General features: G+C 50.6%; 1 protein-coding gene across 1 annotated transcript in view; it reads right to left on the reverse strand.

The window, feature by feature from the left end:
* Ccdc33 (coiled-coil domain containing 33) overlaps window positions 1-17,644 on the reverse strand; it is a 92,399-nt gene that overhangs the window by 30,943 nt on the left and 43,812 nt on the right. The window contains 4 exon segments of the mRNA XM_060374823.1: window positions 8,649-8,720; window positions 10,117-10,250; window positions 10,837-10,966; window positions 17,370-17,490. Of these exon segments, the coding sequence (XP_060230806.1) occupies window positions 8,649-8,720; window positions 10,117-10,250; window positions 10,837-10,966; window positions 17,370-17,490 (457 nt within the window).

Below are 17,644 nucleotides of genomic sequence, written 5' to 3' on the forward strand. Positions count from 1 at the left end.
GTGGTGGGAGAGGCTGTCGGGCAGGCGGTCTAAGCAGCAGAGTGGGGTCTGTGGAGACAGGCTGGGCCAACGGCACTCCGAGTTGGCAGCATCTTAGGTCACCTTCTCCCCTCCCTACTCTCAACACCTCTGCTGCCTCCTCTCTATTCCATCCCCTAGATCCCTGGTCATGCAAAATGCAACAGCCCCTGCTTGCCGGGGCAATTACAAAGCCGCCCTGCTGCAGCTGCTGTCCGTGGTGCTGAAACCGCCCGCCTTCCGGCCAGCCCGCCTCTCGCCCCGCCTTGAGCTTTGTTGGTGGGGAACATGGGCTCTTAATTCAATTAGCTGGCCCTGAACCCTCCCCAGGGAGCCTGGAGCGGAAACTGACAAATTCTGTTTAACAAAGACATTTGTCCCCCGCCCCGCCAGGCTTAGGGCTCTGCTCTCCTGTATCCCGCTCATTAGGTATCTAACAAAGTGCGTCCCAAGAAATCTGCTTCCAATCGCTAGTAATTCAGGAGGCCTGATACAATTTTCTCCCTGATAAGGGTGGCTCTCCCGCTGGCAAGCACCATAATGAGCCCTGTGCAGTGGCTCCCTGATCAGCCACTGCTTTGTCATTTCCTGTGGCTGCAGTGGTAGGTTCTTATCTCTTCAGCTGTAGGCGAGGCTCAGACAGCAGGCCCCTTCAAGAGGGCTTACCTCCCGTGCATACGGTCAGCCTCATTTGGGGCATCCTGAGGGCTGCTGCAGCTGTGGCAGGTCTGAGCTTCTGAGTCGATCATCCGGCCAAGAAGGGCCCCCATGTTAATACTCAATGGAACCATAATATATTCCTCAGAAAATGGTGTCAGAGGGTTAATCCAAAAAAGGAGGTTAGAAATGGGAATAGGAGGAATAAAGATTTTATTTTTTAAAATTCTGTTGGGGTGTTAGGATTAAATAGAGCCTCGCCTGTGGCTTAGTGGGCTCATACCCTCTTATGGACCAAAAATCATCTTTATGTGCATATCATCAGCCCCTGACAGAACCACACCTTACTGTCACTCAAGGATTTTCTATAGTTGCCCATCACTTTTTGGCAAAAATCCAAACCTTGTATCCTGGCACCCAGTCCTTCCACAGTCTGGGCTTCACTTATAAATCCAGGGTCACTGCTCACTACAGCAATCCCATATGCCCCACAAGCTCTAGGGCACTTAAGCCTCCATGTCACCGTACATGCTGGTCCCTGATATACCTCTGCTTTCCCAATTCCCAAGCTACCATCTAAAGCATAACTCAAACCACACCTCTTGCGGACACTTCCCCTGGCTTTCATAGCACAGGTGGTGATAGTATGTTGGAGTGCTTTATTGCTAGGTACAGGATCGGGCTCAAATAAGTAGCCAATGAAGTCATACATGCGTGATCTTGACTGGGCTAGGGATCCATCTGGCTTGGCTTGAGGACTAGGCTAGAGTGGTCTAGCCTAGAATTGGAGAGAATCCCTAGGCCAGCTCTCTTTCTCTTAGAAGTTTTTTTTCTTCTAGAAGTTTCTAGCTCCTTTGTTTCTTCCTTTCCTCTCATGTCTTCAAACAACAAATTATGCATTGGGTTTGTAGGGAGGAAAGCAGCACAGAGGAAGCCCCAACCCTCCGGGACCCTCAGCCTTTCTGGCATCCTGACTTAGGACACGACTTCTTGAGGGAAATTGCAGGCTGACAATCTCAAGGCAACGGTGGCCCTGAAGCTGGTGAGAACTTAGAGATGAGCCTGCACCAGACCTCCTGAATTACTTGCACCTGGAAGCAGCCTGGATCTTTGGTCTCAGACCCAGAAGCAGGTCTTTATGCTTCCATTTCTTCCATAGCTCCAGCTCTAGGCAGAGTATATGGGGGAAATTTAGTAAACTTAACCTCTGGAGAGGTGAATAATAACCTTTCTCATTTCTTCATTCTCAGAAAGAATTTCTTTGAGGGCTGAGAGAGAAATGACCCAGGAAGTAAAGGTGCTTGCCGTTAAGTCTGACAACCTGAGTTTGATCCCTAGGACCCACGTAGTGGAAGAAGAGAAAGGAAAGAGCACACCACTGCAAGTTGTCCTTTGCAGCATGCACACGCACGCACACACACACACACACACACACACACACACACACACAAGTAAGGCGGAAATTGCTGTGAAAACAAATGCCGTGCTGGTGATGTTTATCTTCAGCACTTGACAAGATCTTTGATGTCTGCATGAGCAGAAAGCTGGTGAAGCAGCTGTCATGAGGGGCAGGTGCTGAGTGATAGATTAGTGGGGCTCTGGTATTCCCCTATCCCCAATGCCCTTCCTCATCTCTGAACTCAGTATGCCTGTCAGCAGCTCTGGTGAACAGTGCTGAGAGCTCCCTTCCTGGGTGCTTTGGGTCCCAGCACAGGCCCCAGCAGATGAGGAAAGGAAAGCTCAGAGAAGATCCAGGATCCAAACCTAGGACTGAAGAGAAATATGCACTATGTGTGTCAAATACTGAACGTCTTGACTATAATTATGTGTGACCTGGACCCTGAGATAGGAGACAGGTAAAACTCTCCATGCGTTATAAAACCAACATCTGGAGTGAGCCTAAGCCTAGAAAGTAGGCTGATATGGAGGTGAGACACCATAAGAATATTAATATGTCTACACTTAAAAGAGCAGAAATACTAGGTGATGGTGGGCTGTCCTATTCAGGTGCCACAGACTGAACTCTATGCCTCAGTGGCCCTCATTGCCTTGGAGGGATTCAAACAAGCAGACTCTGGGTGCACAGAAGGGGAACATGTGTTTAGAAAAGGAGTGATGGTATTTTGCGACCTGATGGTGCCAACGGTGTTTCAATGTGTTGGAGGACATTTTCAAAGAACAGTCAAGAGGAGATAAACAAGAGGATGGGAGTGGAAGTGAGGAGTGTGAAGAGCCCAGCGGGAGGGAGGGCTGGGCCAGGCTGGAGGGAGAAAATGAAGTGTTGCACACTGAAAGCCCTGCCCACAGAAAGCTGAAGAGTAGGCTTGTACGCTTGAGGCCAGCCTGACACTATTTCAAAAAAAGGAAAGCAACACACACCAGGAGGCCTGACATGAACATGGCAGCTGAGCTCCCTGGAGACCAGTTGGGGAAGGGAAGACAGGCAAGCAGGAGGAAGCAAAAAAGAGGAAGGAAGAGGCTTACAAGGATCTATAGAGGTAGAAAGAAATTCTTGGAAGTGAACTCCTGCTATGAGAAACAAGCCAGTAGAGTCTCTCCTCTCTCTCTCTCTGCATGTGTGTGTGTTGGGATACACACTAGACTACCTCCTTTCTGAGGTAGGCTCTATGGGAAGAGTGACATGGTAGACTAGAGACAGCAGTGTTCATATTGTCCTCAGAGCATGTAGCATCAAGAAGACAGTTCAGGAGTGGTGAAAAGCAGGTGGGAACTTGGAAGACGAGGTGATGAGCCCACTCTACACCTTGCAGCTACCCAAGGGCCAGAATATCCCCTGGGAAGAATACAGGCTTCCTTTTATCACCCACACCTATCTCTTTCTTCTTCACCTTGGATTAGAGGACCCTCTAGGTTGGACCTGAGCTGCTGAGGGAAGGATGCTGTGAGAAGGAGGAGTGGGACAGAGCTTTCTGTCTCTTGCCATTTGACCTGAGTGAGGACAGAGAGCGCAGGGACTGCAGGGAGGGCAGCCAGGGGTATTGTGAAATGCTGGAAGGGCAAGGAGGCCCACCCCCTCCTATGATTGTGTTTTCAGAGCTGGACTCTTTAATGGTGGGAATAGAATCTTCCAAAGGACAGACTAACAGAGGACAGAGCTGAGCTGTTTGACTCTGGATACTGCCTATGTGTTTGGATACTGCAAATGTGTTTGGAGGAGAAATAGATAGTTCTGGGTCAAGATTTCTTTAAGGACCAACCCAAAGCACACAAGGCTTTCAAAAAAAAAAAAAAAGGGCTTTCAACCAAAGCCTGTCTGATTATATGTGTTCTCTGTCCTCCCTCTCTAGCTGCCTGGCTGACTTTACTCTGGTTTGGTATCCAGAAAGCTCTTTGTAACGAAAGTACCAAGGTGACCTTTTTGTGGTTTTAAGGGTTGCTCCACTGCACTTCCATGCAGAGAAAAGGTGAGTAGAGGACCGCCTGGGCCGTCTGCCACCCCATTTTTGAGAGTAGGGCCTCAAGTGCACCTCCTTGTACCAGAGTCCAGGCACCTAGTAGGCTCCCAGTCTTCCTCATGTCCTTTTGATGTTGCAGGCTGAGGGGAGGTGGCCACACACATCAGAAGCCTGACCTCTGCCGACCTGATGTCCCTCAACCCTGGGCAGCCACTAAGTCCTGAATCCCAAGGTCACTGGACCCAGTTGCTCATGCGGTCCTGTTTTACCTCACTTACAGGGAGGTGCATTTCCTGGCAGAGGCAAGAATGAGCCAATGGACACCTGGTGTGTGCACAGCAGGGTCAGCTGAGGGAGCTCTGCTCGTCCCGGGCTGTGCTTCTGTGAGGCTGCCTGCCACCTGGATGTGGTGGGATTATTAAAAGAAGGCAGGCTGCCTTGCCTGGAGAAGCAAGGCCTCTTGGGGGACCAACACGTTCCCCTCTTCAAAGAGAAAACTCCGAGATGAGAGGTGGGGAAGCAGGAGACCAAAGGATGATTCCTCTGTGTCTATGGAGTGGCCATGGGCGCACGGACTTTTAGTGCCTACAGGTTCTCCAAAGTTTCCCTTAAAGGCTTCCTGGAGGAGAGGACTGGGTACCTTTATGTATTTGTTCAGGTACTCTCCTTCACATGCTGCTCCGGCTTCAGACAGATCACCAGAGGCAGCAAACACCCACAGGGAAGTAACACGTGAGGGTGACTGCACCCCCATGTCCCCCGCCACTAACAACCCCTTCTGAAGCACAGTATCCCAAACCAGAGGTGAGGGTACCAAGCACTGGGCAGCAGGCTGTGTTAGCTGGTCAGCCTGCCAACATGCCTGCTCTCTGCTGGTACCACCCATGCAGAAGACTTGCCGGGGTGTACTCAGCCACAGAGGCAAAGCCAGGAGCAGGGGCTAGGGGACACCCGGGAGGCAGGGGATCTCCATGGGAGAGGGGTGTTTTTCTACCTCTCAGAGTCAGCTGCTGTGCCACGGGAGGGGCTGCTGCTAAGGGGAGTGAGCTCCCTGTCATGACAAAGCATGGGGAGATGAAGGGGTGGATGTGGCTGAGGATGTTCCTGTCCCGTGGATTTGTTGAGGCAGACCTCTGCTACCTCCCTTTGAACATCCCGCCACACTCCTGTCCTTGAGGTATAAAAATGGCAGGCATGGCCGACTGAGTTTGCCAAGTGTCCAGAGAACTGGAACAGCCTGTGTTGAACCTGCCCCCTTCAGGCTGGAAGCACTTCCTCTCTATGCCCCTCCTGGCCACGTGGGAGGAGTCACCCAAGGACGGATTCGTCAGCCATGTGGGCCAGGTGTTCCAGGTCACCTACTACTCAGGCCCCTCTCGGCAGGGCAGCGGGACTGCACACAGAGCTGTCACTGTTCCTGGTGGCGGCTCCTAGAGCCTTAGGCTATGCGGGAGGAATTAATGGGTGGTCCTTTTTGGACTCTGCCATCACTGGCCCACGGGGCACAGGGAGACACAAAGCTGCAGCCTCCTCTGAGGGGAAGCATCATGGGGGAACCTCTTGGCCTCTCACAGCAGCTAAGCTCCAACGTCACTCAGATTGTCTACTCAGGGATGTCAAACAGCCTTTCCAAGGCCTCTGGATTTTCATACCTCAAGCGTCATCAGGCTGTACACCATGAACTGGTGTCTGCTCATGAGCGTCCATGTTCATTCTATTCTCTATCTCCCGATCTCTATGAAGGGAAGGACTTTGTTTTTTCTTGGACTTGTTTAATGTACTATCCCTTAATCCCAGCACATAAGGGCCAATGCATAATGCTTGCAGGTATGTGAGGATAATGACGCTTTATCCTGAAGGTGATGAGGATACGGGGAGAAGACACTTTTAGATTCTCAACACTCTTCTTTTAACCCTTAGTGGGAAGACGGCAAAAGAGCTGGTGTAGACTAGGTGAGGGTCCTGTCCAAAATTAATTGAACTAATGTACCTTGGGGTACATGGGCTTTTTAGCCACAAGGCACGCTCCCCCTTCAATCCACAAGGTCGTGTGGTAACATTTTTGACCTGCCCAGTGTCTGGCATGTAGGAGATGCTCCTTGGATTTGTATAATGGGACAGGATAAAGAGTTGACTGTCACTGCTGCAAGGACCTGATGATGAGTCCACTCATGGCAACATTAGCAGTCACATCCCTAAATTGGTTTTCAATGCTGTAGAATCAAAGTGAGTCACTTATCGGCCAGTTCCCAGATGGAGCTGCCAAGAAACAGCTGAGCTACAAAGAGGGTGCGTGCGCGGACACAGGTGTGGAAATATCTGTCATTTTACATGACTCTGTGTGTGTGCATATGCATTAAATGCATGCAACGTTGAAGAGGTGCATGCACATGCTATCTGTACATATGTGACTGTCCCTGTGTAAACACTCCTGTGGCTGCATGAGTGTGTACACACGTGTAGAGTCTCTGTGTACAAATTCTTTGCAGCTGGGTCTGCATTTCTGATAGTACTATATTTTTTTTCTGGTACACACCTAATATTGGTCTCCTTTCTTTTTCTTTCTTCTTAGAAATCCATTACTAAAAGGCTCCCCCCCCACCTCCAGGGGAAGGGGGCTAAGGAAAGGGGAAGCTAAAATCACAAGGCCGAGATCAAAACACTCAGCAGCTAAATGAATTCGGCAGCGTTTTCCCGCATGGCTTGGAGGGATAATTTAGTGAGGCCGCCAGCTGGAAGGAAAGGGATTAATTCTGCACTTAGCACAGCTCCAGTGAATAATTCATCACTGGAGACCTTTGTGCCCAGCCCCTGGGCAACAGGGGACAAGTCTAACCCACCTGCCTGTTGCCTGTCTGGCCCCACCAGTCCCCCGGCCAGGGACACCTAGCTCTCTCTCCTTCAAGTGGTTACAGGGCACGTGTTTCCTGGGGCAAGGCAAGAGGCAGAAGGAGATGGCAAGATGACAAGAGACTGGCAAGAGACTGATATACCCTAGACCGTGAGAAGGTCCCTGAGGGCTGAGATGCTCTGGAAAAGATGTTACATCTCCCAGTTTCTCTGTTCTTAGGATTAATTTTTTTTAGTTGAAAAATCTTAGTTATTATGCATGTATGGTGTGTGTGTGTGTGTGTGTGTGTGTGTGTGTGTGTGTGTGTGGTGTGCACATAAAGGTCAGAGCACAGCTTTGTGGAATCAGTTTTCTCCTTCCACCTTTATATGAGTTCTGGAAATCCAACTCAGGTCATCAGGCTTGGGCCGTCTCTGTAGCCCTGGGTCTTTTTGCTCTCCAGGTTTTCTTTTAATTGCATTTGATTTAGTGATGAGTATAGGTGTGGGTTCCATGAGCAGGGATTGAGGGGTCTGGAGAGGATGGTGGTGAACACTGAAGTAGGGAGAGGCTTCGTGAGGGTGGGGTTTTTGTGCTGTCATCTTCCTACATATTCTTCTATGCCCCACACCACAGAATTCCCACATTCCTCCCACAGCTGTTTGCCCTGAGAAGCTAACAAAAGTAGATTAGCCCTAATCAGCTTTTGGACATTTCCTGGGCTCAGGGTCAAATTGCCCACATCCTAGTACCAGAGAGGAAAGTGAACAAGTTTCAGTGGGTGGCTGCCATGTACACTAGAGTCATGACCAATGTCAAAGCTGGAGTCAGCCTAAGTGGAGCTGGCTAGAGGGACAATGGCTGCCCACCAGGCAGGGCTTGCCCTGGTGACCTCTCCACTCGGACTGACTCTGCCTTGGCAAGCCTTATCCCAAAATGGGTCCCCAAGTCCCTGCACCTAAATCTTTAGAACTTCTAAATAGAGAACCATCACTCTCATGATTTTGTTGGGCTGTATGACACAGCAGACCTTGAGACACGATGATGATCTGGTTCTTTTAAAAGCACAAAGTCTTCTCTGGCTGCTGACAGGAGAGAAAGTCAGAACTTCAAAGTGTGCTGGGGACTAGCTGTGCCTGCTGGCATCACAGTACAGGGACCATGGTAAGAAGGCATGTGGGCGGTCTCCAGGAGCTGAGAGAACCCTGGCTAGCAGCCAGCAAGGAATCTGGGCCACCAGCCCTACATCGCAAGGAACTGGATCCTGCCCGCACCCCCAAAAGAACTTGGGATTACATTTATCCTCATATTCTAGAAAAGAATGTGGCTTGCCCTCTTTCATCTTGATTGCAGCCATGCTAAATTCTGTGTACTCTGGAGGTGGACTAGGCAAGGGGTGTCTCTAAGTGTGGCATTCAAAAGCAGGGAACGGATTTCCCCTGTCACCTTCATGGAACTTTGATCCCAAGTTAGGCAGGTATGGCTTGGGTAGGTTGGGGCAGAGGTAGGGCTGGGTCTTTGTGGTCCTCTGTTCTTCCCACTTCCTAATTTCAGCATTCTCTCTGACCTCCTGGGGCCTTGAATCCCCTCAGAACTTTCCAACTAAACCAACAGACTCTTCCTTGTCTCTGGCCCCACGCCCTGAGGGTCAGCACCTGTGAAGGAGACTGTCCCTCACTTTAGGGGCTTATGGGAGCTGACACATGTCTGACTTTCCCAGGCCTTACCTCAGAAGAAAGCAACTGGAGGGACAGGTTCACGGTGGGGGTCTCTCCACTGATGGTTTTTAGGTTGGTGTTCTGTGGAGAAAAGGGGTCAGTAAGTTCACAGAGCCAGGCCAGCTGCAGGCAGGCCTCTGCTCAGCCTCTGTTGTGGCTTCCCTAGGGAGAAGGCGGGTGCTAAGGAGAGTGGGAGGGATGCCAGAGCGGGCTTTCAGCCTCTGCTCCAGCACTGCCTCCATGTCACACTTCTCACCTGACTGGTACCTCCACACTCATCCCCTGGCAGAGCAGAAGTTCCCGCTTGCTTTATGTCAAAAGCATTTAGGGAAATGGCACAGAAATAGACAATGATGCTGGGTATGGTGGTGCATGCCTGTAATCCCAGCACTTGGTCAGAGGAGGCCGGAGGATCAAGAGCTCAAAGTCATCACTGGCTACACGGCAAGTTTGAGGCCAGCCTAGAATACCTGAGACCTTGTACCAAAAAATATACGTAAATCAAAGATGGTAAAAAAATAATGACAAAATTATTTTTCCCAATTTTTCCAATGGGGATTAATCCTTTGGCCTCTTGGAAGCTTGTATACTAGACAAGTGCCCTTCCATTAAAGCTATACTCCCAAGCCTTCTTTTCTTAATTAATTAATTAATTAATTAATTAATCCATTCCCTGGCTGGTCTCAAACTCATTCTGTAGCTCAGACAAGCCTCAAAATTTCCATTTTTAAGGCCTGTGCCTTCAGGCCTGACATTATTGAGAACTTATTCTAAGTATTTCCTGACCAAATTCCAAAGCAGTCCTGTGAGCAAGCAGTGTGTGTGTGTGTGTGTGTGTGTGTGTGTGCTTTATACTACTTGTTTTTCCCACTGTAAGGAATATGGTCACATGTAGGAGGGAGGTGGCGAAGCTAGAATTTGAAGTCAACCAGTCTGTCTCCAGAGCCTGGCTTTAAGCCTCTGTTTATTGTGTCCTGGATGTGTGGATAGAGATGAGAAATGAGGTCTACAGAGGTCTTCTGTCCCAGGTGGAAGACAGGGTAAGGAAGGCCTTGGACCCAGCTCTGGGAAAGCCTGCCCTCTGCTGGCACTCCCTGGGGCCCCAGGTTTGCTCTTCTGGGGTTCACCCTGCCTTGTCTCTCTACCGCCACAGGTAAGCCCTGTCTTTGGTGTTCCTCACACCTGCAGACTTTCCTCACCAGCGCCCTGACAGAAGCTGTTAAGACATATTCAGCCAGATGGTGGCGGCTCACATAGTTAATTCTAGCACTAGGGAAGCAGAAGCAGGCCGGTGTCTGAATTCACAGCCAGCCTGGTCTACAGAGTGAGTTCCAGCACAGCCAGGGCTACACAGAGAAACCCTGTCTCAAGAATCTGCCCCCCCCCCCAGATAAAAGCCATATTCCCTTCCATAGCATGGCCAGGGAGCAGGGGTGGGGTGGGAGCGTGTGGGGACCAACTGGCACTGGATACTTACAGTGATGGGGAGCTGTTCCACATACAGCCCTTTAAAGTTTTTTCCTGTCAACATCTTGTGATAGAGACGAGGCTTTAGTGGTAACACGGAGACACCCAGGGGCTGGTGGAATGTCCATGGTTCGCTGCTTTTCACTGTGGGAGGAAGGACCAACGAGGCTCCTGTTAGTAACTCCCTGTTCCTACTGCCCAGCTTCCTGGACGGGTTTTTAGGCGTTGCCCAGATCCCCCCTTGGTCATGGACGTGCAGCTCTCTGGGCTCCTGACGACCCTGCTTGACTGCCTTCTGTTTTCCTTATGCTCTGCCTCTTTGCTTCCTCAGAGATTTATCAGCTCAGCGCAAACTCTAGGCAGATTCCATATCCATGGGTATTTTCTGAATTTCCTGTCTCTGTCCTCTGGGTGTGTGTGTCTTAATTTAGACGATGGGATTGCAGCTTGGGGTCAGCTGTTTGCTCTGCCGTCCCCAGCACACCTTCTCCTTACTGACGATGATTATGGTGTCCAGGTAGGGCTAGGCCCACGTGTCCTGGCCTGTGTTCTGCAGTTACACTGTGGATACGGATTCGAACTAGACCTTCTCCTCTTCCGCCCTCACTGTGGTTTCCTGGCTCCTGGGGGCCCTTAGGCAGTACTTGTGGGAGACAGAGGCAGGTGGCCCAAACACCCCTTATAGGACTGTCCAGGTAAGTTCTGCCCTGCTGGGACACTGGCCACTTACTTGAGGCAGAGGGGTAGTACTCCAGCACCAGCGCTGTGTCCTCTGAGAAGCTGGTGGCTCCATCTCGGCCTTGGAAGAGGAAGGCCTGGTTCCACAGGGGCTGCTCTGGGGGTCCCCCGGGCCTGGACAACTGCAAGAGTGTGGAGCAGGTGTGTGGTCATACCTTCAGGCTCGGCTGTACACATGTCCCGTCCCACAAGCATTTGTCCCAGTGAGAAAAAGCCAAGAATAAACAAACAAACAAATAAATAATAAACAAATGGGAAACCTTTTTCTTACATGAAGACAACCACTCAATATACCATGTTCCCACTTTTTCTGTATATCTTTTATATAATTACTATTTTGCCCGTCTTCACTTACAGTCAAAACCTAAGCACACCCTGAGTCTCAAGAAACTCTTGTTACTCATGACTTTAGTAACTTGAAGATATTCCGTGTTTTGGCGGCATAGCCCTGTAATCCCAGCGCTTGAAAGGGGGGACAGAAGGATTGGGTATTGCAGGACAATGTGGGCTGTATATGTGTTGGGGGACAGCCTCAACTGTGGAGCAACTTTGAGGCCAGCCTGGGTCGTGTAAGACCCTTTCTCAAAAGTTGAGACAGACCCTACCTTCCCCACATGAGGCTTTGTCATTTCCAACCACCCAGAGTTTTCCTTTTTAAAGTTTTTTTGTGTGTGCCTATGGCCTGTGTGTGTGTGTGTATGTGTGTGAGTGAGTGCATTTGTGCATGTTTGCACGTGTGTGTGTGTTACAGCACATATGTAGAGTTCAAAGAACAACTTCTGTCACACTGCAGGTTTTGAGTAATCAAACTCAGATTGTCAGGCTTGGCACCAGGTACCCTAACCCTCTGAGCCATTTGGCTGTCCCATTTTCTGAATTTTTTTCTACAACACTGAGCTGGACACTCTTTGCCACACCTCTGCATTCCAGACTGTTATTCTTAGTACAGATACCTAAGGTAATCATTCAGTTAAAGGATTTTCATGCTCTAAAGTACTTGCTAGATGTGTGAACTGTCTTCACAGCCCCTTTCTATTCCATACCAGCTCCCCCGGGCCTGTTCAGAAGCTACACAAGTCTTCAGATTAGGAGGGGTTTATCTGGCTTCAGCCACTGGAGACTTGAAGGCTCTCTGAAGCAGCGGATGGGGCACATGGGAACGGCTTGGAAGATGAAACCTAACAACATTGACTAATCCCCAAATAAGGGAGACTTTGGGTGCTCCAAAACCTCAAAAGAAGTGGGACCAGAAGAAAGAAGATGTGACAAGGTGAGAGGAGGGAGGTGGCTTCTAGGTGGGAGAATAATGCAAGCAACAAAGCATGGAGGTGACACACAGCTCACCCTGGAAGGGGATGAGGGTATGGAGGTGACACACAGCTCACCCTGGGAGGGGGTGAGGGAACTCGGCATAGAGCCCTGCGCGGTTCCAGTGCGGGCTGCCTTGCCTCGGCCTGCCAGGGGCTGTCAGCAACCATGGCAGTGGTCCCACCTCTTCCTCTCATAAGGGGATTGGCAACCACAGGAAAAGGTTAGCACACACACTCCAGGAGTTACTGGTGAGAGATGGAGGAATGTCAGGATGGGCCTTTCTGATGGGGCAGAGCCCTCATGCCTGTCACACTAATGGACCTGCTCTGGTCCTTAGGAGTCTTGCTCAAGGCTTGGTTGAATCGTCCCGTCCCCAAGGAGACAGTTTGTGGTCAAAACAGGAACAGATGTTCCTAAACACTAGGTGGTGGCTGGAGTCATGGGTGTGTCCCTGAGATGTCCTGGGGGAAGCCTGGGACCACTGCCTGGTCAGCAGCCTAGGCCAGAGGCCAGTTGGAAGTTCTATGGGGCTTGACATTCATCTCTCAGGACTGATCCCCACACTGTGACCTTCCCACACTCACCTCCTTCTCTTGGCTATCAGAGGAAGGTAACCATTGCCTGGGCTAGCTGCCAGGCCCTGGGGCCCTCAGAGAGGAGGGACTGCGACTCGGTTTCCTGCTGCCTCATTTGTTGCTCCTGTCCTGGGAAAGGCTTATCTAATGGATGCTAGTTGTCTGCTTTGGGACTTATTAATGGATCTAACTGGATCCTACAAGGCAAGAAGTAGGAAGTGGCTGCCTGTCCAATGAAGGACAGCCTTTTTCCTGAAGGTATTTCCAGGGTAAGTTCCCTAGAAGAAAGCCCTTCATAACTAGAATTGGGAAGGGTGAATAATAATCCTATTCTTCTCTCTCCTTCCTCTCCCTCCCTCTCACTGCCTCTCCCCCCAGACAAATGAGTGTGTAGGACTGAAGGTTAAATAACAATTTGTTATCAGAGTCTTGTGAAAGAGAAGGTGCTAGCAGCTGATCTGCATGCTGTGCAGGGGTGAGGGGGTGGGGTGGGTATAGGGTAGACATGGCCTGAAGATGCTAATGGGAAAGGCTGTGGTGGGCTTCCGAATTAAGGAATATGATTAACCCTCAGCTGTGATCTTCAGAAAAGCCATTAACCCTCTGCCACTGAGGCAGACCTGCCGCCTCTAGGGACAGGGCCTTCATTCCTCGGCCCGTCCCTTTCTCCTCCTGCGTTTCCTCTGGATCCACCCTCATGCTCACCTTCACCCACTGCTGTCTGTTCTGCCCAGGCACGGTGGAGCACGCTGGGAGAAAGAGCTGCTGGTAGATTGTGCTGGCTGGGCTTTCAGCAAGCTTTGACCCTTGGCTCTGGGCCCAGGGACCACTTTAAGCTTATTGTTGCGATTACAGCAGGTTCTTTTCCCTCTCTGGGACCTAAGTTTTTTTTTTTTCTTTTCTTTTTTTGTCAAATGTCTTGTGCTTTGAAAGCCAGCCATTTGCAAGGTTGAAGGGGGCAATGGATATTTTGCTAGAAGGCAAAAGATCAGTTTGACCGAATTTTGACTGTTACGTGGAACGCCATGACAGACACTTGTAAGGTATTGCAGGGACCATGGTAGAGCTAGGGACAGACTTTGCTCTAGCTCCTCCTAGAGCTTATCTTCCAAGAGAATAGAGTACATGTGTGCCTGTGAGCAAACACCCACCCACTTCAGTCACTGTGTACAGACCTGAGCAAGTTATCGTGGAAGCAATTAGAATGTGTGAAGAGAAAGCCACACCTCTCATCTGGCATGTGAGGAAGAGGTGAGGGTTGAGGACAAGGCTGGAGGTGAGAGAGGACAGATGGCAGAACAATGGGTGGGTCTTCCCTGAGGCTGGGTGACAACTGGAGCAATGAGCTCTGTGACAGACAGCACAGAGCTGAAGGGGGCTTAGTTCTGTGTGGGAAGCGGGTAAGGGCCCAAGGAAAAAGCCTGTAGTTTAGGGCAGAGTGTACTTTACTTGCTTCTCAGAGAACAAATGAGCAAGGCTGGGACAGGGAGGCTGCTGACAATGGTCCAAGCAAGAAAGGCAGCCAGCAGTAGAATGAGTCCAGGGTGATGGGGAAGAGTCTTGAGATCTTGGGAAAACTGGCTGTAGAGCTGAGACAGGAAGAGATGGTGGGCACAGGTGGCTGTTTTCCTCCATTTGTTTCATTCTTGGGCATTCTGTCCTAACTCCTATAAGTCATGGGAACTACAGGAGTAAGCAGGTAGGTCCAGCAGGCACACCTATGTCCAACCAGATGTGTTTGAGCTATCCCTTGGCTGACCAGTGCCCAGGTTTTGCCATCCTCACTAGGCCAGAAGAGGAATGGAACAGACCAAGGGTGGCCTGGTATATTCTGTCCTTGCCTCATGCCAAAAAGCAGAGCTCTCTCACCCAGGTGGCTCCTCTCTTCACCTCTGCTGCCTTATACTACCACAGCAAGCTGGGACACACCGTCCTCAGCTCAAGGAAGTGCTTGTGACCTGATTCTGGTGAATGAGACCAGAGGAAGGTTGGGGCTTGGTGGGGGGAGGGTGTTTAGTTACCCGTTTCTCATAAAAACCAAGTTCAAGTTCTTTATTAGCCTTTGATCATATTTGTGCCAGAAACCTGGGACGCCTTGTTTCTGGGAGCAGTTAGCTGTGCAAAAGGTCATTGCTAGGTGCTAGAGATGGTCTTTAACAGCGACCACATGGCAACATGTAATTCTGAGACTTCTTGTGATGTTTGGCTGTAGACAGGCTGTCTGGATTGGGGTTTCTGTGGGGTTCAGGCATCGTGTGCAATGGGAAGGCAGACTTGAGGGTGGGAAGCTCTGAGGGGGCAGGAGGGACTCTTGGCCTGGGTTAGCATTTTTGTTCTAACAGCCTAGACAGGCAGGAGGCAACAGGTCTGGAGGAATCATGAAGTCTGTGGAAGGTCCCACAGCTAGCAAGCCACATAGCCAGGCTCCAGCTTCAGTCTGCTGGGTCTGGCAGCTCCTGCCTAGGGACTTGTGGAAAACTCAGTGCTCCAAGATGTCAAAGGGGGCCTTAGAACTGATCTGGTGGAGTCCCCACCCCACCACTGCAAAGATGAGAGATGACTCTCAGAAGGGACAGGGCAGGGGACTGTACTCTCTAAGCCTGGGGTGTCTGGATGGATACCCTTTACTCCCCAACCTGTCCCTCCCCTGTCCTTCCAGCAGGTTCCTGGGCATCTCTGCAGCTTGAAACCTCATCCAGCTGCCACCATACTGGGTAACTGATAGCAAGGATCTTGTTATTGCTGGGCTCTGGCCTTGAGTCCCACTTGTGGGAGAAGTACCAGGGAAGTGTCCAGCGAGGAGTGCCTCCCCTGTTCAGGTGCAGTTAGGCAGTGGAGGCAGCCAGTGGTCAAGCCTGGAGAGGCTCACTCATTAAGGCAGGCAGTACCTCCTGCCCCTTGGGACAGCTGCTGATCAGCTCATAATTTTCTGTGCAAATGCAGGGCCATGTGTGAGATGACTCTGGGGAAATCAGGCTGAGGATTGGTTTGGGTTTGAAGCTGTCCCTATCATCCCCCTTTATCCCACCCTTCCCTGCCTGCCATCACTCCTGCCACTTTCTGAGCCTTCTTTAAATGTCTTTGAAATGAAAGCAGGGGCTCCAACAGAGCATCCTGTTCTAGTTTTAGTGGGCAGATGACAGGAGGGACTTCTGAGAACACCCTGTCTTCGGAGCCTCCTCCGTCATGAACAGCAAGCTCTCAGTGGAGCAGTCTTTAGGAGGTCAATCTGTCCATTTCCCAGGCCCAGCCGTGACCTGTGTACATCTTCTCCAACATAGCCCCGCCCTGCCCATTGCTGACATGCACCACTGCATCTTGGGTTATATGATATACTATACCATATCATATAGATGTTTCCACTGCCCTGGACCAACCCTTTCATATCAAAACCTCAAGACCAATGGGCTGAAGAGGCTCAGGGCTAAAGAGGCTTGCTGTCAAGGCCAGCCACCTGGGTTTGAAACTGTGTAATGCCAGTTTCACAAAGCTGCACTTTGATCTCCACATGTGTGCTGTGGTATGGATGTCGCCTCCCTATATTATTATGGGATGTCCCTCCCATACACATACAATAACAATAAATTAAAAGGCAAAATACTAGAAAGTTATGACTAAGCTGGCATAGTAGCACATGCCTGTTTTCCCAGGGCTGGGAGGGTAAGACAGGCAAATGGAGGGTATGAAGCCAACCTGAGCTGTATAAGAATAACCTGTCTCAAAAGCAAAGTGAGGGACCAAGGCTTGTCTTCCCTAACACTCCAGATATCAACATTCCTTTTCTGTGGTTAAAAATACATTACAGAGGCCAAGAAAATGGCCGTTTCTGTGAAGACTGTGCTTCGTCCTCAGGCAAGGTGAGTGCCTGTAATCCCAGCACGAAGAGGCAGAGGCAGGAGGATCTCTGGGGCTTGCTGGCCAGACAGCCCCGCTGAGTCAGTAAACTCCAGATTCAGGGAGAGACCCTGAAGGGGTGACCAGGTAGTTCAGTGGGTAAAGATGCTTGCTGCCGAGACTGACGAGCTGAGCTCAGTCCTTGGGAGCCGTAAGGCGGGAAGAGGGAACTAGGCCCCAAAAGCTGAGCTCTTGACTTCCATATTTGTACCACAGCGTGTGAGTACGCCCCAGTGTTTTTAATGTGAAAACAACAGAGTGAAAAACACTGGACATTGACTTCTGTTCTACATGTACACGTGCACACGTGCACACGTGCGCGCACACAAACGTTCACACATCACCATCATCATCCTAAGTAGTAGTAGCCCCCTGCTCTCTCGCCTTCCCGGCCCTTGAGAACACTGCTGTACTTTCTGTCCTGCGATTGCTGATTTGAGGGGCCCAGGATGCTGGAATCCACACTACTTGTTCTTTGTGTCTCCTCTTCTCCGCTTGTCACAGCTCTGATAGTCCCTGCTGGCTTGTTACTAGATTAGACATGATCTGGCTGGATGTTTAGTATCTCTGGGAGTCCCCAGGGCAGGGTCTGTGTAACAGGCAGGAGCGGTCCTGGGCAGCAGTGAGACATAGCAAATGCTTCTCAGTAGTCAGCTGAGCTGCTGGCTGATGTCACGGTGAATGAACGTGTCTGTTTCTAGGAGTATGCTCCAGTGAGGGGGCCATGGTCGGGAAGGAGCCGTACCTGAGGACACCCGTTCTGGCTGACCCGAGGCACATCAAAGCTCATTGGCGATGAGATAGGGAAGGAAATAGGATTGAGGGACAGCCCTACAGAGGCAGGGTCCCGCCTGGCCTGGCCGGCCCTGGAGAGACAAGGAGACATGAGTTGGCATTGTAGGAACCATGACCAGCCTAGCGGCTGGCACTCACACTTGGACTCTGAGGTGAAGGGGAGAGTGCAGTGGCCCCACTGCATTTAAGCCAGGATCTTGTAACTTCCTGTCCTCTGACCCAAGC

Source organism: Meriones unguiculatus, chromosome 1 (assembly GCF_030254825.1).
Source record: "Meriones unguiculatus strain TT.TT164.6M chromosome 1, Bangor_MerUng_6.1, whole genome shotgun sequence".
NCBI classification, from domain to species: Eukaryota; Metazoa; Chordata; class Mammalia; order Rodentia; family Muridae; genus Meriones; species Meriones unguiculatus.